A 26,587-nucleotide genomic window follows, 5' to 3' on the forward strand; every position below is an offset into this window, starting at 1 on the left:
GCCAGACCTGGGTTGATTATGATGACTACTCAGTGAAAACACTGGATGGTTGGGTAACTGGAAATGAAGTGCATGACTATGTTGGGCTTTATAATTTGTTTATGAAAGAACACATTTTAAGTAACTGCTTCAATGAAAAGTTGCATCAGTATCTGGTAGACCTAGGTCCAATTTCTCCCCAAGAATTGGGAAAGAAGGCAGACCACTGGGTCAAGACTAGGGTAACCAAAACTTCCACTGGGGGTGACCAAAAGAAAGGGGTTACAAATCCTCCCCAGGAGAAAGTGGGTGACACTAGAAACAAAGAAAAAGAGTCCTCTGTAGGCCCCCAAAAACCAGAACAGGTGGGTGGGCCCAGAGACACAACCCAAAACAAAGGTGGGTACCAGGGTAAGAGCTGGGATGCCACTAAGGTATGGTGCCATAACTGTAAACAGACAGGGCACCACACCAAGGACACTTCTTGTCCCAAAAACAAACCCCCTAGCAAAATCCCAGGGGTGACCAGTGTAGCCATTGGGGATGACTCCTCAGATGAGGAGGTCTTCATAGCCTTCAACTGGAAAAAGGGCCCAACAGGTGAGTTGGAGATTCCAGAGGGAAGTAGACACTTCCACCACCTACAGGTGAATGGAATCCCATCCATGGCCCTGAGAGACACTTGTGCCAGTCACACTATTGTGCATGACAGGCTGGTGTTCTCAAACCAGTACATCCCAGGTGAGATGGCCAGAGTAAGAGTTAGCCCAGACAGGGTCACTAATAGGCCTGTGGCTTTTGTGCCCATAGAAGTGGGTGGAACTTTTAGCTGGAGAAGGGTGGTAGTCAGTACAGACCTCCCCCTTGATTGTCTCCTTGGAAATGACTACCCAGAGGTTAGTCCGAGCCTAAGAGAAGAACTGGTCCAGGGCCAGTCCTCTCCCAAGGATTCTGGAGTGCCTGCCTCTGCAGTAAATGCAAGTAGGCCCCAGAAGAAAAAGAAAAGGAAACAGAATAGGAAAGGTGGACAACCTTTAGCCAAGGTTCCAGCAAGCCAAGGAGATTCTGCCCCAGTAGGGGAGAACTCCAAAAATGGCTCTGATAAAGTCCAACCTGACCCACAAGAAGTCCTGGCTAGTCAGGCAACTGTTAAGCCTGAGTGGGTGGCTCCTCAGCTAACAGAAGAAAGAGTGGAAGAAGGGTGTTTACTACAAGATGTGGTAACCCCCCACTCTAATACAGCAGACAGGCACCCTGAACCCAAAGAAGCCTGTAACTTAGCCCCTTCCCTTGTAGGTGAAGAGCTAAAGGTGTGGTTCTGGGCACTGACAGCTGTCAGTGGCCTCTGCTGGGTGTTAGCCTTTATGGCTGCACTATCCTTGGCATGGTGGTCTGACCCCATGCCAAATAACAAGTTAGGCCCCCTGACCCTGTTGGTCATGGTGGGGTTACTCCAGCTCTGGGTAACCTCTTTGGGTAAGCTAGGGGTGACCCTGGCTAAGATAAGATTAGCAGAGGTGGATACCTCTAACCCCAAAATAGAGAGAATGGGTGAAGACATAAAAAGCACAGACAAGAGGCAGTTCAGACTAGGTCCTATCACTGTGGAAGTGGGTCAGTTCCCCAGAGGGAATGACCTGAACAGGAGGATGTAAGGCAGAGTAGGCCCTGCAACAAACCAGCCTATTTCCTCTACTCTTCCTCGCCTGACAGACTAGGAAGACTCTCCCAGCTTTGGCTGAGTCTCCTGGCCTGTGGGCTGGGGGGGGCTTGTGTAAAGAAATGGCTCCCTGTTGCAGTTACCCCCCACTTTTTGCCTGATACTGATGCTGACTTGACTGAGAAGTGTGCTGGGACCCTGCTAACCAGGCCCCAGCACCAGTGTTCTTTCACCTAAAATGTACCATTGTTTCCACAATTGGCACACCCTGGCATCCAGATAAGTCCCTTGTAACTGGTACCTCTGGTACCAAGGGCCCTGATGCCAGGGAAGGTCTCTAAGGGCTGCAGCATGTATTATGCCACCCTAGAGACCCCTCACTCAGCACAGACACACTGCTTACAAGCCTGTGTGTGCTAGTGAGAACAAAATGAGTAAGTCGACATGGCACTCCCCTCAGGGTGCCATGCCAGCCTCTCACTGCCTATGCAGTATAGGTAAGACACCCCTCTAGCAGGCCTTACAGCCCCAAGGCAGGGTGCACTATACCATAGGTGAGGGTACCAGTGCATGAGCACTGTACCCCTACAGTGTCTAAGCAAAACCTTAGACATTGTAAGTGCAGGGTAGCCATAAGAGTATATGGTCTGGGAGTCTGTTTTACACGAACTCCACAGCACCATAATGACTACACTGAAAACTGGGAAGTTTGGTATCAAACTTCTCAGCACAATAAATGCACACTGATGCCAGTGTACATTTTATTGCAAAATACACCCCAGAGGGCACCTTAGAGGTGCCCCCTGAAACTTAACCGACTGTCTGTGTAGGCTGACTAGTTCCAGCAGCCTGCCACACTAGAGACATGTTGCTGGCCCCATGGGGAGAGTGCCTTTGTCACTCTGAGGCCAGTAACAAAGCCTGCACTGGGTGGAGATGCTAACACCTCCCCCAGGCAGGAGCTGTAACACCTGGCGGTGAGCCTCAAAGGCTCACCCCTTTGTCACAGCCCAGCAGGGCACTCCAGCTTAGTGGAGTTGCCCGCCCCCTCCGACCACGGCCCCCACTTTTGGCGGCAAGGTTGGAGGGAACAAAGAAAGCAACAAGGAGGAGTCACTGGCCAGTCAGGACAGCCCCTAAGGTGTCCTGAGCTGAAGTGACTCTAACTTTTAGAAATCCTCCATCTTGCAGATGGAGGATTCCCCCAATAGGGTTAGGATTGTGACCCCCTCCCCTTGGGAGGAGGCACAAAGAGGGTGTACCCACCCTCAGGGCTAGTAGCCATTGGCTACTAACCCCCCAGACCTAAACACGCCCTTAAATTTAGTATTTAAGGGCTACCCTTAACCCTAGAAAATCAGATTCCTGCAACAACAAGAAGAAGGACTGCCCAGCTGAAAACCCCTGCAGAGGAAGACCAGAAGACAACAACTGCCTTGGCTCCAGAAACTCACCGGCCTGTCTCCTGCCTTCCAAGGAACTCTGCTCCAGCGACGCCTTCCAAAGGGACCAGCGACCTCTGAATCCTCTGAGGACTGCCCTGCTTCGACGACGACAAGAAACTCCCGAGGACAGCGGACCTGCTCCAAAAAGACTGCAACTTTGTTTCCAGAAGCAGCTTTAAAGAACCCTGCAACTCCCCGCAAGAAGCGTGAGACTTGCAACACTGCACCCGGCGACCCCGACTCGGCTGGTGGAGAACCAACACCTCAGGGAGGACCCCCGGACTACTCTCCGACTGTGAGTACCAAGACCTGTCCCCCCTGAGCCCCCACAGCACCGCCTGCAGAGGGAATCCCGAGGCTTCCCCTGACCGCGACTCTCTGAAACCTAAGTCCCGACGCCTGGAAAAGACCCTGCACCCGCAGCCCCCAGGACCTGAAGGACCGGACTTTCACTGCAGAAGTGACCCCCAGGAGTCCCTCTCCCTTGCCCAAGTGGAGGTTTCCCCGAGGAAGCCCCCCCTTGCCTGCCTGCAGCGCTAAAGAGATCCGTTGATCTCTCATAGACTAACATTGCAAACCCGACGCTTGTTTCTACACTGCACCCGGCCGCCCCCGCGCTGCTGAGGGTGAAATTTCTGTGTGGGCTTGTGTCCCCCCCGGTGCCCTACAAAACCCCCCTGGTCTGCCCTCCGAAGACGCGGGTACTTACCTGCAAGCAGACCGGAACCGGGGCACCCCCTTCTCTCCATTCTAGCCTATGCGTTTTGGGCACCACTTTTGACTCTGCACCTGACCGGCCCTGAGCTGCTGGTGTGGTAACTTTGGGGTTGCTCTGAACCCCCAACGGTGGGCTACCTTGGACCAAGAACTGAACCCTGTAAGTGTCGTACTTACCTGGTAAAACTAACAAAAACTTACCTCCCCCAGGAACTGTGAAAATTGCACTAAGTGTCCACTTTTGAAATAGCTATTTGTCAATAACTTGAAAAGTATACATGCAATTGAAATGATTCAAAGTTCCTAATGTACTTACCTGCAATACCTTTCAAACAAGATATTACACGTCAAATTTGAACCTATGGTTCTTAAAATAAACTAAGAAAAGATATTTTTCTATAACAAAACCTATTGGCTGGATTTGTCTCTGAGTGTGTGTACCTCATTTATTGTCTATGTGTATGTACAACAAATGCTTAACACTACTCCTTGGATAAGCCTACTGCTCGACCACACTACCACAAAATAGAGCATTAGTATTATCTCTTTTTACCACTATTTTACCTCTAAGGGGAACCCTTGGACTCTGTGCATGCTATTCCTTACTTTGAAATAGCACATACAGAGCCAACTTCCTACAGCAGGGCAAAGGTCAGCAGGCAGCAGGATAGCTCAGCAAGACAGACAGCAGTTCCTGGGGGCAGTCAAATGCAGCAAAGTTGCAGTCCTTCTGGCACAGCAACCTATATTCCAGTAGTGTTTTCTTGGTCAGTAGTGTAGAGACTTTGTGGGTCAAGCGACCCAGTGCTTAAGTATGAAAGTGCCTTTGTATAGAATTCTTGTAAAGTGCCCAGGTCCCTCTTTCAGGTCAGCCTCGGCTCCAGACAGCCAGTGGGAGGTAATCAGCCCCTTTGTGTGAACTCCTGTCCCTACCCTTTGAGATGTAAGTGTGAGCCCTTTCCAGCCTCCTCTCCAGGAAGACCATTAGTATGCAGATGTGGCTGAGTATCCTGTGCTGTGGGTGTCTGAAGGAAATGCACAAGGGTAGAGGTCACCTAACCCAAGCCAGACATGTATTGGAAATAGGCTTTAGACACACACAAAAGTGGCATTTCTAAAATAGTAATAATAAATCTGACATTACCACTAAAGAGGATTTATTATTACCATTCCAGTGGTACTAACCATGATGCAGCTACCCCTCTCAGACCAGGAACTACAACTTAAAAGTATTATAAGGAATTCCCAATGATGACCTATGAGAGGGGTAGGCCTCACAATAATGAAAAACAACTTGATGAGTTTTCCATTACCAGGCCATAGAAACTTAATATCATATGCAGTGGCAGGCCTGAAACATATTTACAAGGCTACTTAAGTGGGTGGCACAACCAGTGCTGCATGCCCACTAGTAGCATTCAATTTACATGCCCTGGGTATATGTTATGCCACACTACAAGAGACTAAAAGGTAAACTAATATGCCACTTGTGGATACACCAGTGTTACCATGCTTTAGGGGAGAAGAACATGCACTTTAGCACTGGTTAGCAGTGGTAAAGTGCTTGGAGTCCTAAGGCCAACGTAAAGATACAGCAACAAAACAGGAGGTAAAGGCAAAAAGACTAGGGTAAGACCACCCTAAGGATGCCAGGTCTAACAACCTCTTCTTAAAAAAAAAGTTCATTCATATATCACACATGCCCAAACTTAAAACAGGCAAACTACTACATGTCACAGGCATTATGAAGGTAAAGGGCCCCAATTATGGGTACTGGATGGACTTTTTACATGGGAGAGATAATAAGGAGTCTTTCCAAAAGATACAGGCAAAAACCCTGTTCCTTGGAGTAGAATTTAGTCACCATTTAGCCTGGGTTGAGATGACGTTAGCCAGCCTCACTAAGGTTGTTTGTACACTTTGCATGCCCCATGATAGCAGAGTACAGTTTTGGCCTCAACCAAATATTTAAAAGCAAGAAATACCTCCAGTGGACCTGCATGATTGGTAGGTGTAACAGCATAATGCTTTCCTAAAAACATACTGTTTTGAAGGGGTCTTTTGCTGTCAAATTTACTTTGTGGCTAATGTGAATTCAAAGCTCAAATTTCAGACCAGTTCGATTGTGAAAGAGTGTGAGTAAGCTGCTCCAATGGGAGCCAAATATAAGACTGAGTGACTTCCTGTGTTCTAGAATGAGGAGGTGTAGCAGGCGCTCACTGCTATTGTTGGAAACAGCTATCAGCTCAGCTGGCTCAGTGGGCGGGTTGCTTAGTTACACGCTTAGAAATGCTGCAAACCATTCTGGAAATGGCAGCTGTTGGACAGGGACTGGTCTCCTCCAGATCATTCCCAAAGAGATACATTGATATGAACATGACTCAGTGGCTTGGGTATCCCAAAATAACAAGAGGTTGCAGGAGGCAGCATGCTTGTCTCTAAAGGAGTGATAGAAGGATTCCTAGCAATCCACTTTTTTATTTAATGGCTATCGAGGAGATACAGGGATAGAAAGTATGTGATGTTGAAAGCATGCTTTGAATCGATTACATTCTGCGCCAGTGCACACTTTCATTGACACTTTTTTATGCCTTTGTTGGTGTCCTGGGTGAGGCGGTGTAGGAAAGTACCCTCTTGTTGGCATGGTTACCCCCACTTTTTTATCAAATAAGAGAGTGCGGATTGGGAGATTAATTGGTCCAGTGTACAGTCTCCCTATTACTAATATTATAGTAATTAAGTACACTGTTCCAAAAAAGGCATAAGAACGTACAGAACGTTGGGTGTCTCAGGTATGAATTAATTCAGAAGCAAGGGCCCTCATGTTTCATCATTGGGCTCGCTCCACGTCAGACTGGCACTGCAGTGTCTAACGGAACCCTTGTAGTCAAAACACACTGACAGCAGGCAAAAAGTAGGGGGCTCTTTGCCAGAACACTTGAAAAAGTACAGAAAAATAGCTGGAGAGAAAGAGAAAAGTAAAATTGGCTCGGTCACTTTATAAGGAACCATATTTATTAGTACGTGGAGGTGCCGGTCAAGATTAAAAACACATGTAGAGTGAGGGAAAATAATGGTCCTTCACTCTAAATAACGAAGGGAAAAAGTGCAATTACCTTAACCACTCTGGAAAGTCAACATGTTTCGCGCCTTACAACGTCCAATCGGATCACATGGCGCTTCATCAGGACTAGACACAATCTTCTCCAGAAAATATAGGTGTAACAGTACACTGTGTTTAAAACATATGGAAGGAAAGAAGAGTGAGAATTTACTCACATCAGTTTATATCAATTAGCAGACCTGAGACGTACCTGTGGAGACAAAAAAAACAAAATAACACACAAACTACATTCTTCCCAGTTCTATTGAAGGGAGATACACAATTGTTGTTATAGAGTTAGAGAGACATAGTGATCATGGCCATACAAAATTACGCTGAATGGAGATAGGCATATATAAAGGCGATGCTTACCATCATTAATTTAGGACAAGGCCCCATGGGAAGCGCATGCTTACTGTCACTCGATGTTTCTATAATGACATACAGCAGGCAGGACTTGGATATAGTGGTCTAAAGAACACAAATATTTTGCAATAAGTCTCTCTAAAATTCCAAGAGGGGTTCAAAGGACAGTAGTCAATATGAAGTAGAGATATAGGGCCAGATGTAGCAAAGGCTTTTACCCATTCTGTGTCTATGGGAAAAAGTGTTCGTACATATGGCCCATAGTGCCATATAGCGACGTTCTCATGGTATTCATGGATTCAATAATCACAACAGACAACGTAGAGAAACCCATGAAAAGCGTGGTCCAATGCTGCTCTGAAAATAGATGTCAATTACCCAAATAAACATACTGGGATCGTACTCAATCATGAAGCATATAGTACGAAGGAGAACGGGCCATAAGAACTGTAGAAATGAAGAGGGGTGTGTATATAGAGACCCTTATCTTGAGCTCGCACCATATTAAACTCAAATAAGAATTGCGACGAAAGGCGCGTTCCCAACTGTCTAAGAGGAGACACGGTCAAACAAACATAGAAACCACAAATAAGACAAAGAGTATCTAAGGAGCGTACGATTCGTAGCGCTCAACTTACGCTAGCATCGCCGAAGACCTGATTCGGACTTGACCAGGGGCTGCGTTCCCGAAATACTAAAAGGAAGTGCGGTCACCAGGAGATGTAAGAAGCCGGAAGAAGAGGCACCCAGTCAGAGGAAAACCAGATGGTGCCAGGACCTGCCCTACTGTGGTGATTCAACAACAGCGGGGAAGGTCAAGCAAATCCTTCCTATCCGTCCTCACAGAGGGAACCATACTGGACGAAGGGAAAAAGTGAAAGCCGATACTGTGGCTGAAACATAGCTGCTTGCAGCACAAGTTGCATTGGTGCTAGAATGAAAGATAGTCCACGAGGAAAGCACAGATGTGCAACACTACGCAACAAAGTTTTGTTGAATGGATATATAAAAAATGAATAAAGGTGTGTATAGAAGAAGAAAAAAGGGAGGAAGCGGAGGAGAGAGAAGAGGGACACGGTTGGATCCCTTATCAAAAAATGTTTTTTGATTATAGTCTCTCAAAAATTAAGCTTCGCAAATTGCTTCACATCCATGTGATAGGAGTATGAGGATAAATGTCAAAACTGACAGGAAGCAAAAAATAATACAAAGGTTATCTCATACATGCTGCAACACTCATCCATGGTATGTCATCATTCAATCCATGGATATGAGTTCCTAATTTGTAAACCCAACGTTGTTCTACTTCTAATAACGTTCTGGAAGATGATTGTACGATTTCATGCACAATCCACCACAAGTCATAAGGAGTGTGTTGAACATCATGATAGTGAATGCTCAAATTTGTAGTAAGACTTCCACATCTGATATTGTGACCGAGCCAATTTTACTTTTTTCTTTATCTCCAGCTATTTTTCTGTTCTTTTTCTTTTTTGAGTTTTCTGGCAAAGAGACCCGGGTTTCTGGGCAGCCCGCACTGCTGCCACTCCTCAGACAAGTTTCTAGCCTCCTGCTTGATCAGCTGAGGCAGGGGAAGGCAGAACAAAGGATTTCCTGTGGGAGATGGAGGTAACACCCTCTCCCTTGGAAATAGGTGTAACATGGTTCAGGAGGGGTAGCCTCCCCAAGCCACCGGTATGCTTTGAGGGGCACATTTGGTGCCCTCCTTGCATAAACCGGTTTGCACCAGTTCACAACCCCCAATCCCTGCTCTGGCGTAACACTGGACAGGGGAGTGACCACTCCCCTCTCCATCACCACCCCAGAGTTGGTGCTCAGAGGTCCTCCAGGTGGCCACTTGATTCTGCCATCTTGAATCTAAGGTGGGCAAAGGCCCCAGGGAGCATCTGAGTGGCCAGGTCAGGCCGGTGACGCGTCAGCCCCTTCCTGAGAGGTGGTCACCCTGCTAGGTGACCACTCTCCCTTCCTGGGCTGTTTAGTGTCTCCCTTTTGGGTGGGTCCTTAGATTCGACATACAAGACTCCAGCAGGACTCCTCTGCATCGTTTACTTCATCTTCTGGCCACAGGGACTCCATCTGGACTCTTCAGGAACCAACAATCTGAAACTCCAGCGACAATTTTCCTGTGCAACATTATTTCTCCCGCTCCTTCCAGCAACTGCAACATTTCCTTGGCTGTGCATCCACTGAGGATGACAAGTCTTCATCCTGCACAAGAAGTAAGAAGGAATCTCTTTTGGGGTGAAGGAGTCACTTCCCTGCATCCGCAGGCACCAACAGCAACAACTTCGGGCTCCGTGAATCCTCTCTCCTCCAGAACTGCGTGGATCCTGCATCACAGGTGGTGGTCTGGACTTTGTCCCCTTATTTTGCAGGCCCTCTTCTGTCAGTATCCACTTCTGGTTTCTTCCAGTCTTGTCTGGGTCTTGCACAGTCCTTTTCCAAAGTTCTCCTGTTGGTTTGGGGAAAACACAGGTACTTACCTCTTCTCTCCTGGTTGCTGGGATACACACTGGTACTTACCTTTTGGGATTCCTAGTTCCTCAGCTCCCTGCTACTGATCCACTTCCTTGGGTGGGGGACTGCCTTTCACATTCCACTTACTTGGTATATGGTTTGGTCTGCCTCTAGGGCTTTCACTATTTACTATTGTTCTTACTATTTGCTATTGGTTTCTAAGCTAATCACTGACTTCTAATGTGTACATAATAGTGTGTTTACTTACCTCCTGTTGGAGTATTGTCTTTTCAGTATTTTATTTTAGTATTTGTGTTACTATAATAAAGCACCTTTATTTTCGTAACACTGTGTGGTTCTTTCATGTGTGTAAGTGCTGTGTGACTGTAGTGGTATTGCATTATCTTTGCATGTCTCCTAGATAAGTCTTGGCTGCTCATCCGCAGCTACCTGTAGAGAGCGCTGGCTTCCTAGACACGGTCTGCACTTCAATAATCGGGAATACCTGGTATAAGGTGATAACACCATAGGCCAGCTTCCTACAGGCAGTGCCCATTCCTTACAAACACTCAACTTGTGGATATAGCAGCATTAGGCTGCAAGAGCTAAAGCTGCTCGCAAAGCTTCTCAGGTCTGGCATGAGAGTGTAGCTGTGTGCTGACCTGTTACCATTTAAATATATATATATATAAATGTATATATACATGGAGTGGTATTTGGCAGCACCCAAGAGAGTATTTTTCTCTCGCCACATGCTGTTTGATGTTAAATTTTGCCTTCCAGGAAGTGCTCTTAGAATTCAAAAAGGGCTGCCTTACATTGTAAAAGTACACCTAATCATCGCACTGTTTGTCACATTCAGTTCTTCATCTCCTGTATGGATGCCATTCAGAAAGCTGCCCTTTTTGTTTCTTTTTTTTCTGGCATTGGCAAAGCAAATAGAGCTGTGTGATAAACAGCATTTGTGCATACAACTCATATAAACATCGGGTGTAATGCCTGTGTTTGCATGTTTTGGCACTTAAAAAGAAAACATATTTATTGGCTTTGTCAAAGCTCATTAAAAATAAGCAAGATCAGGGCTGGAACACTGCACTTGCACATTCCCACATATGCCTCTGACCCTAATTCTGTTTGTGTTCTGTATACAACCTGTCTGCCTGCTTGTTTTGATGTTTTTCCCCATGTTAAGTCGTGTCCATTGCTTGCTTAAAGAATAAAACTTCTTCAGGCAGCATCTCCGCGTGGATAACCCTCCCCTGACCGGCATACATGTTCTTCCACTCGTCCTGTCCAATCTGATTTAGATGGACGCTGCTTTTGGTGGCACGTAGAGTAGGATATGTGGTTTAGTTGCTTGGCTGCAGAACCAGAAGCCCTAGGTTTCTAGTCCTGGTTTTCCCCTTGTAAGGAAATGCCTCCTTGGCATGGTTACCCCCCTGACTTTTTGCCTTTGCTGATGCTAAGTTTGATTTGAAAGTGTGCTGAGGCCTGCTAACCAGGCCCCAGCACCAGTGTTCTTTCCCTAACCTGTACTTTTGTTTCCACAATTGGCACACCCTGGCATCCAGGTAAGTCCCTTGTAACTGGTACCCCTGGTACCAAGGGCCCTGATGCCAGGGAAGGTCTCTAAGGGATGCAGCATGTCTTATGCCACCCTGGGGACCCCTCACTCAGCACAGACACACTGCTTGTCAGCTTGTGTGTGCTAGTGAGGACAAAACGAGTAAGTCGACATGGCACCCCCCTCGGGGTGCCATGCCAACCTCACACTGCCTATGCAGTATAGATAAGTCACCCCTCTAGCAGGCCTTACAGCCCTAAGGCAGGGTGCACTATACCATAGGTGAGGGCACAAGTGCATGAGCACTGTGCCCCTACAGTGTCTAAGCAAAACCTTAGACATTGTAAGTGCAAGGTAGCCATAAGAGTATATGGTCTGGGAGTCTGTCATGCATGAACTCCACAGCACCATAATGGCTACACTGAAAACTGTGAAGTTTGGTATCAAACTTCTCAGCACGATAAATGCACAATGATGCCAGTGTACATTTTATTGTAACATACACCCCAGAGGGCACCTTAGAGGTGCCCCCCTGAAACCTTAAGTAGGCTGACTAGTTCTAGCAGCCTGCCACACACCAGACATGTTGCTGGCCACCTGTACTGGGTGGAGGTGCTTCACACCTCCCCCTGCAGGAACTGTAACACCTGGCGGTGAGCCTCAAAGGCTCACCCCCTTTGTTACAGCACCACAGGGCACTCCAGCTAGTGGAGTTGCCCGCCCCCTCTGGCCACGGCCCCACTTTTGGCGGCAAGGCCGGAGGAGATAATGAGAAAAACAAGGAGGAGTCACTGGCCAGTCAGGACAGCCCCTAAGGTGTCCTGAGCTGAGGTGACTCTGAGTTTTAGAAATCCTCCCTCTTTCAGATGGAGGATTTCCCCAATAGGGATAGGAATGTGCCCCCTCCCCTTGGGAGGAGGCACAAAGAGGGTGTACCCACCCTCAGGGCTAGTAGCCATTGGCTACTAACTCCCCAGACCTAAACACACCCCTAAATTCAGTATTTAGGGGCTCCCCAGAACCAAGGAACTCAGATTCCTGCAACCTAAGAAGAAGAGGACTGCTAAGCTGAAAAACCCTGCAGAGAAGACGGAGACACCAACTGCTTTGGCCCCAGCTCTACCGGCCTGTCTCCCCACTTCTATAGACACTGCTCCAGTGACGCTCTCCCCAGGGACCAGCGACCTCTGAATCCTCAGAGGACTGCCCTGCTCTAGAAGGACCAAGAACTCCCGAGGACAGCGGCTCTGTTCACCCAAGACTGCAACTTGGTAACAAATGAGCAACTTTAAAGCAACCTGCGTTTCCCACCAGAAGCGTGAGACTTGCCACTCTGCACCCGACGCCCCCGGCTTTACTTGTGGAGAACAAACACTTCAGGGAGGACTCCCCGGCGACTGCGAGACCGTGAGTAGCCAGAGTTGCCCCCCATGAGCCCCCACAGCGACGCCTGTAGAGGGAATTCCGAGGCTCCCCCTGACCGCGACTGCCTGCTTCTCAGATCCCGACGCCTGGTAAAGACACTGCACCCGCAGCCCCCAGGACCTGAAGGATCCGAACTCCAGTGCAGGAGTGACCCCCAGGAGGCCCTCTCCCTTGCCCAGGTGGTGGCTACCCCGAGAAGCCCCCCCCCCCCCCCTTGCCTGCCTGCACCGCTGAAGAGACCCCTTGGTCTCCCATTGAAACCTATTGAAAACCCGACGCATGTTTGCACACTGCACCCAGCCGCCCCCGTGCTGCTGAGGGTGTACTTTTTGTGTGAACTTGTGTCCCCCCCGGTGCCCTACAAAACCCCCCTGGTCTGCCCTCCGAAGACGCGGGTACTTACCTGCTGGCAGACTGGAACCGGGGCACCCCCTTCTCCATTGAAGCCTATGCGTTTTGGGCACTACCTTGACCTCAGCACCTGACCGGCCCGGAGCTGCTGGTGTGGTAACTTTGGGGTTGCTCTGAACCCCCAACGGTGGGCTACCTTGGACCCAAACTTGAACCCCGTAGGTGGTTTACTTCCTGCAAAAACTAACAAAATCTTACTCCCCCTAGGAACTGTGAAAATTGCACTGTCTAGTTTTAAAATAGCTATATGTGATTTATGTGAAAACTGTATATGCTATTTTGCTAATTCAAAGTTCCTAAAGTACCTACCTGCAATACCTTTCATTTGAAGTATTACATGTAAATCTTGAACCTGTGGTTCTTAAAATAAACTAAGAAAAGATATTTTTCTATACAAAAACCTATTGGCCTGGAATTGTCTCTGAGTGTGTGTTCCTCATTTATTGCCTGTGTGTGTACAACAAATGCTTAACACTACTCCTTTGATAAGCCTACTGCTCGACCACACTACCACAAAATAGAGCATTAGTATTATCTCTTTTTGCCACTATCTTACCTCTAAGGGGAACCCTTGGACTCTGTGCATACTATTCCTTACTTTGAAATAGTGCATACAGAGCCACCTTCCTACACCCCTTCAGAGGCTCAGTGTACTTCCTTGTTCCTCAGTTCTGTTATCAGTCTAGAAACACAAAACACTCATTTGGGGACACACAGCAGTAGATGAACTGCATTTTAAACTTCAGACTAACGTTTGATAACAAGAACTGAAACCAGCCATGTTATCAGGCTGAGCAGCAGCCAGCATTATCAGACCTGAGCTTCTTGTATTACAGCCCCTTTTCCAGCTGCTCTATGCAGTCTTTCTGCCTTCACTCTTGAAGCAAGTTACATATGTCGATTATTGTTTGTTTTGTGCAATACTACAAATGTTTCAGATACCTAACCTCTACTCAAGGATAGTGGTTATAGATTGGTCTGATCCATGACGTGTCCCCACCTTTGGCTTGGAACTGGTGTGATTCAGTTTGGACCACAAAATTGGCCTTTGGCTGGCTGATCAGAAGCCCATGACTGATCGCATACTGGCTGGAACCAAGTCCTTGGCCCTGAACTCGTCAGATAAAGACCAGGCCCCAGTCTTTGGATGTGGACCATCTAATTTGTAGATATAACATAGTCTAGATTCCTTACTATGCAGTATTCTTTCATTTAGCAAATAAGCTTGAACAGAAATCTCTGTTTTTAAGTAAATGCTTTTTGTAGACTATGGGTGTAGTCTGTATGGCTAATCATGGCATTGACCTGAAGCATGCCACTACACATCCACTGTCTTCAGATTTTGTCTTCCCCTGCTAGGATCAAAAGCAGGCTTCAAAACAATGGCTAGTTAAATGGATGTTTCCATACTGTCCTGACCCCGATTTTTGCCCTGGACATGCCTTAACTGGCCAGTCTCCAAATCATTTTCCCAGGACTGGAGGTTACTACCCATGTTTTATCTTAAGCCCACGGTGGACTAAGTGGATATGCCTGATCCCTTGACCTTGGAATAGGCTGATGCTGGTTAGGCCTCTATGTCTTTAGCCTTAAAATAAGATCAGGTCTGACCTTGCACCATGGCATTGCCCTGGACAGGATTAAGATTAGCAATGCTGTGGCCTCCGCCCTGGACTGGGCAGATTGTGGTCAGGCCTCTGGCATTATAGATCCTAGTTTTCAAAGCACATAGTGCTTTCAGGGGCAAAGTGACATGGCAGGGGACTCCAAATAGGTCCTGTAGGACCTATTTACAAAGGGTACTATCTCCTGCTTTTGCGTGTCTCCCATTTTGAACCTCGTCAGAATGGGCATTGAAAATTACTTTAATCCATCCTGGTTCCAAGGCTTGTACCTGTTCTTCAGTCAGAGACCATAATTTTCCAGCTCTTATATCACTGCACTAGTTAAATCATTTATTTTAAATAATTTTAAAACAATGTGCTTGGTGCTCAAGGCGGTTTGCATCCCTAAACGGTGTCCTTTTCACCTGAGGTTTAAATGGTACTTACTGTGATGTGTTTGAAGATCTAAAAGCTGCCTTCTGAAGATTTCTAAGTACCAGCTGAAAACCAGGAGTGGCAGGTCTTTTTCAATTTCTGCCGTCATAAGATGGAATTCACTGCCGTTATCTCTCACCATGAATCTGACATGCACAAATTTAGGTTGTTACTGAAGATCCATTTTTTCCTGCTTTGGATTCATTTGTAGCACTCTTCTGTGCTTGGTTTCATTTCGTATCATTCAACATTGTTGAGTAGTTTGTATTTTTTTTAGCACCAAGCAGCATTGCATAATAACCTAAACTAAGAACCTGAACATTGATAATTGTAAACAATGCTAGTTTTAATCTTATAATGTGTAGTTTTGGTATAGACATCATATGCCCACCTATGGCCATTGGCTATTCTAGTGTTCATGACTAACTTTATATTTTAAGAATGTTTAAATATTTTTGGAGAATAAACAAATGTGTTTCTATACAGATGCCTGCTTTAGCCTGTTTTACTGCATTATCCTAATGTAATATGAGGTACTCATTAACACTAAAAGCTGATATGTAGATACTTTTGCCTTATTCCACTCAGTAGTGCTGAGATCAAATTCTGTACTGCAGTAAACATGAACCGCAGCATATTTTTTCTTTGTTACAGATGACCTTAAGTTTAGCTTCATAGCAACTATCTTCTGTTTGCAGTTCCCGCCTCCATTCACAGATTGGTCTTCCTATAGATTTGGTATTATTCTGTCTGAAATGTAGGATTAGTACTGGAAAGGTTAACATAAAGAGAACATGTCCAAGCCTAAGAGGCAAAGCTGTGCTTATATACACTTAAACACCATTTTTTAAACTGTTGCAAACGCATTCACTGTGCTTGCCATCTAGGACATTATTCCTGCGCATTTGTAATAAGAGAAACACTGATGTGCTAGAAGTCTCAATGTTTTCTGCATCCCCACATCAGAGCTTTCCTTCCAGTGCTTGTGCTCTAATTTCATAGTATTTTAGCTCTGATGATAAGCGTCTTCTCCTTCTCTTTGTCCAGTTCCATGACAAGATTGAACCCATGCTGGAATCCCTGGAGTCCCTGGCCTCTAGGTTGCGCCAGGCCCCACTCATCCCCGCCGAGGTGGAAAAGATCCGGGATGCCATCAGTGAAAATAAGAATGCCTTGATGGAGCTGGAGAAGCTTCAGCCATCCTTTGAGGCCCTCAAGCGGCGTGGGGAGGAACTTATTGGGCGATCACAGGGGGTTGATAAAGACCCTGCTGCTAAAGGTATGTACTACTAATGCACGTCCCATGATGTAACCATTTAAGTGAGGAGAATTGGAGGGGAAGAGAAGTGAAGTGAAAATAGAAGAAGACATGAGCATGTTAAAGTTCCAGTACGTTGGGTTTTACTAGAGGGTGGATATAGTGCTGTGGCTGGTTTTATTTATGTGCTTCAAGAATCACATCATGTCTGGGCTGGGTTTGTAGGGCAGGCCCAGTAGAGGACAGATGGGTAGAGTTGGCTCTGTAGTGAGGAGAGTGACGGCATATAGTATCGTGGCCATGTTGGCGAGGGATATTAATAGCAGGCACTACCACGGTTGGTTCCCGAACAAGGTAAGCGGAGGAGTCATACTGCAGACGTTCTGTAGGGCAATAGTGTAGGAGAGAACGTGCTACAAGCTCTGGCTCTAGTACATGACTTGTCAATCTTCCTTACTATGCAGGCTTTGTAGTGTAGGACTGGTAATCTGAGGCACTGCACTACAACTGATGGTTGTAAGGGAGTAGATTATGGCCAGAGGAGGCCTGGCTCATGAAGCAGACACATTGACGTGACCATATATGGCTCTGTTGAGGTGAAAAGAGATGGCAAACATTTTCTGCTCCATGGTAAGGACCTAATGTAGGGCATATACAGTGACATTTTCCCTCTGCTGCTTGTGAGGCAGAGAACACACTTCTATGGTTCTGAAGCACACGTCTAGTGGGGAATCCATCATTTATCTGCACGCTCGTATTATGTGGAACTTGAAATGTCAAAACTGTATTGATACAGCCTCAGGTCATTGCATAATCAGGGCTAATGTCTTGCATTCAGAACACATGAATGTCATGCAGGGAAAAATAAGCAAAGTGCCTGCTTTCTGTTTAATTATTTTGGGCTGAGGTACCTTATAACTGGTATAAATTAACATTAAGAAATTCAGATGTCTGAGTATGCTTGGGTTACCTCTCATGTAAAGTTTACCATATGTTTAAAATGTGGCCAGTGCAGCATCTGCAGCCATGTGACAGGTCCTGCCTCATTGGTACTTCTCGAGCATCCTCTTCACCTTGCCATCTCTTCAGGATTTGCAACAACTCGGATCCCGTGCATAAACCCTTTTGGCTGATTGGAAATGGTCAAGACCCTTTTTATTGACCTGATATATACTTGAAGAGCGAAGGTTCTGTAAGAGATGGCTACATTTTGTTTCAGGTTTTTCTATAACTACTTGGGAACTTTTAGCACTTACTGTCCTCGTCTAACATTGTGTGCATGTTTTCTACTCCCATGGGGTGTACTTACAGTTATTTACTTCTCCTTGGGGGAATGTACAGTTTAAGGCCCCTCCTGTGTTTTTTCTCTTATATTTCATTTTTCCTCTCTGAGGTTTTGCTCCAACAGTACTCATGCAGTTCCTGTTGCCTCCTTTCTTTCTCCAATACAGAGCTCATGCCATTCCCGAAGAAAAAAACGATGTTGGACCAATGGGGATTAATTGGGGTACACCACTCAATACTTCAAAAGCACCACTTACATTATCGTATGACTTAATGATTACTTATACTTCGTAATCAATGAGTAATCCAGAAAACTTTAAGACCCATGTTTTGTCTTATTTTCCAAACAATACACTTACAAGTAAAAGACAAAAAAAACAAGGTATTGGCAAGTAATGTAAGCGTCTGCTGTAAAGAAATGGCTCCCTGTTGCAGTTACCCCCCACTTTTTGCCTGATACTGATGCTGACTTGACTGAGAAGTGTGCTGGGACCCTGCTAACCAGGCCCCAGCACCAGTGTTCCTTCACCTAAAATGTACCATTGTACCCACAATTGGCACACCCTGGCATTCAGATAAGTCCCTTGTAACTGGTACTTCTAGTACCAAGGGCCCTGATGCCAAGGAAGGTCTCTAAGGGCTGCAGCATGTCTTATGCCACCCTGGAGACCTCTCACTCAGCACAGACACCCTGCTTGCCAGCTTGTGTGTGCTAGTGAGAACAAAATGAGTAAGTCGACATGGCACTCCCCTCAGGGTGCCATGCCAGCCTCTCACTGCCTATGCAGTATAGGTAAGCCACCCCTCTAGCAGGCCTTACAGCCCTAAGGCAGGGTGCACTATACCATAGGTGAGGGTACCAGTGCATGAGCATGGTACCCCTACAGTGTCTAAACAAAACCTTAGACATTGTAAGTGCAGGGTAGCCATAAGAGTATATGGTCTGGGAGTCTGTCAAACACGAACTCCACAGCACCATAATGGCTACACTGAAAACTGGGAAGTTTGGTATCAAACTTCTCAGCACAATAAATGCACACTGATGCCAGTGTACATTTTATTGTAAAATACACCACAGAGGGCACCTTAGAGGTGCCCCCTGAAACTTAACCGACTATCTGTGTAGGCTGACTAGTTTTAGCAGCCTGCCACAAACCGAGACATGTTGCTGGCCCCATGGGGAGAGTGCCTTTGTCACTCTGAGGCCAGTAACAAAGCCTGCACTGGGTGGAGATGCTAACACCTCTCCCAGGCAGGAATTGTCACACCTGGCGGTGAGCCTCAAAGGCTCACCTCCTTTGTGCCAACCCAGCAGGACACTCCAGCTAGTGGAGTTGCCCGCCCCCTCCGGCCAGGCCCCACTTTTGGCGGCAAGGCCGGAGAAAATAATGAGAATAACAAGGAGGAGTCACTGGCCAGTCAGGACAGCCCCTAAGGTGTCCTGAGCTGAGGTGACTCTAACTTTTAGAAATCCTCCATCTTGCAGATGGAGGATTCCCCCAATAGGGTTAGGATTGTGACCCCCTCCCCTTGGGAGGAGGCACAAAGAGGGTGTACCCACCCTCAGGGCTAGTAGCCATTGGCTACTAACCCCCCAGACCTAAACACGCCCTTAAATTTAGTATTTAAGGGCTACCCTGAACCCTAGAAAATTAGATTCCTGCAACTACAAGAAGAAGGACTGCCTAGCTGAAAACCCCTGCAGAGGAAGACCAGAAGACGACAACTGCCTTGGCTCCAGAAACTCACCGGCCTGTCTCCTGCCTTCCAAAGATCCTGCTCCAGCGACGCCTTCCGAAGGGACCAGCGACCTCGACATCCTCTGAGGACTGCCCCTGCTTCGAAAAGACAAGAAACTCCCGAGGACAGCGGACCTGCTCCAAGAAAGGCTGCAACTTTGTTTCCAGCAGCTTTAAAGAACCCTGCAAGCTCCCCGCAAGAAGCGTGAGACTTGCAACACTGCACCCGGCGACCCCGACTCGGCTGGTGGAGACCCGACACCTCAGGAGGGACCCCAGGACTACTCTGATACTGTGAGTACCAAAACCTGTCCCCCCTGAGCCCCCACAGCGCCGCCTGCAGAGGGAATCCCGAGGCTTCCCCTGACCGCGACTCTTTGAATCTAAAGTCCCGACGCCTGGGAGAGACCCTGCACCCGCAGCCCCCAGGACCTGAAGGACCGGACTTTCACTGGAGAAGTGACCCCCAGGAGTCCCTCTCCCTTGCCCAAGTGGAGGTTTCCCCGAGGAACCCCCCCCTTGCCTGCCTGCAGCGCTGAAGAGATCCCGAGATCTCTCATAGACTAACATTGCGAACCCGACGCTTGTTTCTACACTGCACCCGGCCGCCCCCGCGCCGCTGAGGGTGAAATTTCTGTGTGGACTTGTGTCCCCCCCGGTGCCCTACAAAACCCCCCTGGTCTGCCCTCCGAAGACGCGGGTACTTACCTGCAAGCAGACCGGAACCGGGGCACCCCCTTCTCTCCATTCTAGCCTATGTGTTTTGGGCACCACTTTGAACTCTGCACCTGACCGGCCCTGAGCTGCTGGTGTGGTGACTTTGGGGTTGCTCTGAACCCCCAACGGTGGGCTACCTTGGACCAAGAACTGAACCCTGTAAGTGTCTTACTTACCTGGTAAAACTAATCAAAACTTACCTCCCCTAGGAACTGTGAAAATTGCACTAAGTGTCCACTTTTAAAACAGCTATTTGTCAATAACTTGAAAAGTATACATGCAATTTTGATGATTTGAAGTTCCTAAAGTACTTACCTGCAATACCTTTCGAATGAGATATTACATGTAGAATTTGAACCTGTGGTTCTTAAAATAAACTAAGAAAAGATATTTTTCTATATAAAAACCTATTGGCTGGATTTGTCTCTGAGTGTGTGTACCTCATTTATTGGCTATGTGTATGTACAACAAATGCTTAACACTACTCCTTGGATAAGCCTACTGCTCGACCACACTACCACAAAATAGAGCATTAGTATTATCTCTTTTTACCACTATTTTACCTCTAAGGGGAACCCTTGGACTCTGTGCATGCTATTCCTTACTTTGAAATAGCACATACAGAGCCAACTTCCTACATCTGCTGACAGCCAGGAAAAAGAGAAAACTCAAGTAACAAGAGAGTATCTGGAGGGTGTGTGGCGTTCTGACAAAATTGAAAAGGACATGAAAGTACTCATTAATCTCTGCAGAGCTGAGATGCGATCGTAAAACCATTGCTATCAAGTTAATTATATTTGCATTCTGTTTTGTTTCTAACAACGTTTACACAAATGAAGGTGATACAACAATGCAGAGACATTTTGATGCAGCCATTTTGGCTTTTGATTTGATTGGTAAAGACTTTAGCAGGATCAACCTGAGAATTTATTGGCCCGTAAAGGTTGTTGCTCAGTCCTGTAGCTAAAAGACGTCCTTGCAGAAAATTAAAAAGTCTTGTAAAGGTACTTTATTTGTGTGACTATCTCTATGAAGGAGAAGGACAGGAAGAACGAGGCTCAAGAAGAAATGTTTATCACCACACTCGTACAGTTAAGTGGACTAAAAATAAGTTGGTCCAGTAGTAAGCATTTAGTGACAGCTATGAGGCATTAAATCAAACTTGAATGCACGTATCCTGTTTGTGGGATCCAGGTGCAATCTATGTTTACTGGGCAGTATTGATGGTGAGTACTTTTGATCGTTTACCACTGGTGGCTGGAGGCCACTGGGGCACTTCTTTAGATAGCAGAGTTACTCCCGTTAGACATTTGACTTCTTTATCTTAACAAAGTTAAGTGGTCATGAGTCACTCATGAGGGTGGTAGAAGTTAGACATGCAGATGCAGCATGATGACGCAATTCGCTACTATAAACTGAATGCCCACTCAGTGTTGTAACGTCACAGCAGAGTTGAAATAGGGCAATTAAAATAAAGATGCACACACAAAACCAAAATTTACTGATACTTTCTTTAGCCAAGATAAATCCTGAAACATATTCTTTATGTTTGAAGCTCTGATCACTGGATTTTCAATATTATGTTAAGCCCCATGACTAATGTTGTTGTATGGGCTAGTGTTCCATGTTCTTTTAATCCTTTGCGAGTCATCTTGTCTGACTGTCACAGTTTGTATACCTTCAAAAAAGAGGCTGAGTTGTCAGGCTATAAAAACTAAAACATCCAGATTGGATATATTACGTCTGGATCTAGCCCTCATTTGTCAGGCAACACCAGACATCTTGGTTGGAGATATGCCCAGCCAAAAAATGTTCCATAGAATTTGATCATCAAACCTGCAAACCAGAACTGAGCTAAAGTCCCACCCAAGTGAAACAGTGCTGTATGTACCAAAATATGTGTTTGCTATAATAACTCTAGGCTAGTTAATGGGGCTGTTGGATTTCAGGTATTCTGTGTCCAATCGGGAAGTAGTTCATAACAGACAAGCTAAAAGCATAAACAGTCTTGCAACACTTTAAAGGGACAACTCAATGGATTGGCAATAGTACCTTCATAGAGGGCCTAAGTGATTCCAAGCCTCAGGGTCCTGCATCTTCAAATGCACAGGATGAACTAGAAATGCGTTTGGTGGTGGCACCCACAAGACTCTAGGTACCCATTTTACCACTTCCTTAATATATTGTATTGCGACTTGTAGTTCAGGGACAAAATTAATCTGAGACTTTAAATGCATGTTTCCAGAACCGAACGGCTTGGAGAATCTTTTCACACAGTTTTAGAATCAAGGAGGCTAGCCGCAGCTAAGCTAGGAGGACACATTTAAAAAAAAAATTGAGAATGAAGAGCAAAAGCCTAATGTTATCCGATAGGGCTTTCGGAGAGGTAAAGAGTAGGCTGGTGTTGAGGCAGTGTTGCAGTCCTTGAAATTAAAGCTCATTTACCTCTAATCATACATCTGGGGCACTTATGGCAGCTGGACCTTAAGGTTCTGGTCATTCTTCAGGAAATCTCTTATTGTAGCAACCTCTAGACAGGCCTCATTCTGTTGGGCTTTGCTGTTTATTCTCTTGGTCAGGGCCTGCTACTTTCCTCTCTGCTTCCACCATCTTTCAGTCAGAGGTTAATAGTAGTGCTTCTTTGCATATCTAGTGATTGATCCTGGCCCTGAATTGAAGACCACAGCAAGTAGTTTCCTGTCCATCAGTGTGATTTGATGCAGCCAGTATCTCATTTTGAAGGACTGAAGAATGCAAAAACCTTTGCCCAGCCAGCTAGCATGTATTCTACTTTAGGAAAAGTGGTGGCACCGTCAGTGTCAGTTTCTTCCGGAATTTAAAAATGTCCGCCAGTCCTGAGGAAGTGCATCTTTATGCCTTTTTTTGTCATGGGCAGACAGACAGATGTCAAGTAGGTCAGTACCACTTAAGATAATTTCTTAATACCAGCAAGACTGCTTGAACCAAGTTAGTTTAGTTGTGAGGCGAAAGTCAGCAGAGCACAGAAAATGTGCAAATCGTGGGTTTCCGTGTAAAGGGTGAAAAGTGGTTTAGCATGTTAAGGATTGCCATTCTCCTCCAGACCACCAGCCTTCTCCAGTTTTTGGGGCAGGATCCAGGAACTAAAGGACACTGCAGATTGTCAGCTGCAAACACATGAAGACACGACCTGGATGAACTACTTTTTACACTAATCCTCATACAGTGCCTTTGAAGGATACCATTCATGTACACAGTTGAAAATATATGGAGTCCTCTGTGGCAGGAGAGAGAACTGACTGCGCCGGGAGTGATAGCAGCCATTCAGTACTCGTCTTGGGCCCTTTGAAGGATCTGCCAATCAATTTAAGAGCCAAACCAGTTGTCAATTGTGGGAAACTGTTTTTTTTGTTGTTGCAGTAAACATACACTTTTTTGCTTCATATTTGATGCAACTTTGACTGAAGTGCATTAGGGTCAGGTCCCTAGTGCCATTGTTCCTTCCCCAAAACTACAGTTGGCAAAACCTTTACCACCCTCTGTGAGTCCCTAGTAAATGGTGCCACTGATACCTAGGGCCTGAGTACTAACGAGGGCCCCTAAGGGCTGCAGCACAAATATTGCTACCCTAAGGGACCCCTCACCAAGCACATACACAACTGCTGTTGTAGGCTGTGTGTCTACGTGCAGACAAAAGTTAAAACACGACATGTCACACATCCCTGTGTGCCATGTCCCCTACCATTGCATACAACATTCGTAAGTCACCCCTACAGCAGGCCTGACAGCCCTAACTAAGACAGGGCGCTTATTATTATATGGTATGAGCATATCTGCCTGAGCAGATATGCCCATGTTCAGGTCAGTCCTATTACTTCCAGTACAAGTGACCAGGGAAGCCATCTTAAGACGTGCTGGGCACTGGTGAAAACGAGTTCCCCAGTTACATGATGGCCTCACTGAAAATAGGGATGTTTGGTATCGAACATCTCGTATTGATGAAACTATACTGATGCCAGTGCTGGATTTACCAATACATGCACCCAGAGGGCACTTTACAGAGTTTGACATCCTAAGGTGAGAGCCTTTGCTCTGAGAGAGGTGTTTCACACTGCGACCCAACAGGATGACCTGCAAATCCACATTCCAAGACGGGCGCTTCAAAGAAGCCCACCACACTTGGTATGCCAATCCCTACCAAAGTCACCTCATCCTGCAGCTATGTCTCCAGAAATCCAGGAGGACTGCCTGCCTTTGAAAAAGTCTCAACGCCCCCGTGAACAGCGGACCTGTTCTACAACCATCTCCAAAGAAGGGACTCTGAAGCCTTCGGAACCGCCAAAACACGACACCTGAAGTTACCACTGCACCCGCCATCTCTAACCCAAGTTGAAGTGGGCCCCCTGTGCCAACAACGTTTTCCAGCCTTCCAGAGTCCGAGTCCATCTTGGTTTCACCCCCTCCTGGACTCCCCAATGACGCCTGCAGCCTGTGCATGCAGCCCTCCTCTACCGCGACCTCTCCAGTAAGAAAAACCCGACACCTGAAGACATCTTTGTATCCGTCTCCCCAGAACCACGAAGAAGAGAACCAAAGGACATGTACCCGGGCTTCATAAGGCCTGAGCCCCACTGTTTGTTCAGCCCGACTGGCTTCCTAGCTGGAGCCTTCAGCGTCTTTTCACTGACCAATCTCCATTGAAACCCTGCACCTGGCCGCCTCTGTGCCTCTGGTGGTGTACTGCTGGTGCTACCGTGGACCTTGCCCACCACTCACCTTAACCCCTGGACGTTGGTCTTGTAAGTCGCTGTACTCTACCTGTTTGCAGAACTTGTTTTTCCTACCATAGCATAACATTGCAGAACTCAGAAATTGCACTATGTCCACTTTTTAAAGTGAAAAGAATTCCTATTTAAAAACGTACTCATCTGGACGATTTTTCTCTGATGCCTAAACATATTTAAAGATAGGTGCTATTTTAATAAATTGGTGTGGATCTCCTTTTCGTGTTGTGTGTCTCATTATTGACTGTTGTGCGTATTTGTGGATGTCTTGTACTCCTTTGTGTTAGGCCAAAGGCTGCTCGACTACACTACCTCCAAACTGAGCACTTTGGGATTTTATAGCAAGCCTTGTCCACTCATTGGGAACCCCTGGACTCTTTACTCGGTGTATCTAGTTATTGATATACCACATAAAGAGCCAGCCTCCCCCTTCAGTCTTTTATAGCACATTGTAAATAGTAGGCCTTGTTTGTAATTTTGCTATAACTGAAAAAGGTTTGACAATATTTCTGGGTTTACACCTTTTGTTCTTTCTATGCTTATATTATTAAGCAATATGTCTCTTTTCTTTTGTTGTCTGACACACATTTTGCCTTGCTGTTATTTCCCCATTTGTGTTATTTCTACTTTTTTGTCCTAGTCTTCCTTTTCCAGAATTACCCGATAGGCTAACTATGGTTGTGTTATGTCTTTTAAATAAAAATATGTTGCCCCTTATTTGTAAATATATTGTTTAAATTACATTGTGTTGTTTGTTTTTCAGAACCCCACTGCTGTGTAAAACAGCTCGCAAAGTATTCTAATCCTAATTATATGCACAGGCATATTATGATGTTTGGACCTCCGGTGCTCTTACAGTTCCTTTCTCCCTCTGGGCTTTCCTGCTGATGCACTCTTTCCACTTGTCTCTCAATGGGCCTGCCACCTAGTCTGTTCTTCTCAACCCTAGTACTTTTGCATTACCTGTCTCGTCTTTTGTTTTCCCTTCTGCAACGCTCTTACCATTCTCCATCGCTCTTACCATTCTCCATCATGGGTTCTTCACTGATAAACATGAATACTGAAAATCTCTACCTTTACCTCCAAGGATGCATTCACAGACATTCAGGGAATATTTCCATGGCATGGAAATAGCATTATAAGTATTTCTTTCATGGTATTCTCTATAACTCCTCTCTGGTGCTTTTCTCCTGCAGTTCTAATTTCTTTTATGGAATCAGTTCAGCTGCAGTCTTGCAATGTCTTTCCCGTCCACTGGTCTTTGTGCCTGCAGTGCTCTGTCAGTTCCTGCCTCCTCCTCACATTGTCTTGTGAAGCACTCCTGCAGTTCGTTTTCTCTTTACACGCATCTATCCCACTGCAGCTCTCTCTACCTTCAGTGATCTTCTAGTTTCCTTCTTTTATTCTGAGCGGCCCTCTTTGTGTGCTATGCAGTTCCTCTCTTCTGCTCTGGATGTCTCTCAATGGGCCCTTTTTCTACTTTTTCCTGTTCTGGTGTCTCTCCTGTTGCGCTTTCTGTTCCTTCTTCCTGGACCTCTCTCCTGTGGTACTTTTATAGTTCCCATCTTCTCCAGAGCTTACCTTCTGTGTAGTTCTTGCTGTGGTAGAGCCCTCTTCCAGGTTTCCCTCCATGGTCACT

General features: G+C 46.3%; 1 protein-coding gene across 3 annotated transcripts in view; it reads left to right on the plus strand.

Moving 5' to 3' along the window:
• The window catches only part of MACF1 (microtubule actin crosslinking factor 1), a 1,225,213-nt gene that overhangs the window by 842,722 nt on the left and 355,904 nt on the right, over window positions 1-26,587 (plus strand). For all 3 annotated transcript variants that reach the window (XM_069223412.1, XM_069223414.1, XM_069223413.1), the window contains one exon: window positions 16,235-16,466. In XM_069223412.1, the coding sequence (XP_069079513.1) occupies window positions 16,235-16,466 (232 nt within the window). The remainder of the gene's footprint in view (window positions 1-16,234; window positions 16,467-26,587) is intronic.

This window comes from Pleurodeles waltl, chromosome 3_1, assembly GCF_031143425.1.
Source record: "Pleurodeles waltl isolate 20211129_DDA chromosome 3_1, aPleWal1.hap1.20221129, whole genome shotgun sequence".
Classification (NCBI taxonomy): Eukaryota; Metazoa; Chordata; class Amphibia; order Caudata; family Salamandridae; genus Pleurodeles; species Pleurodeles waltl.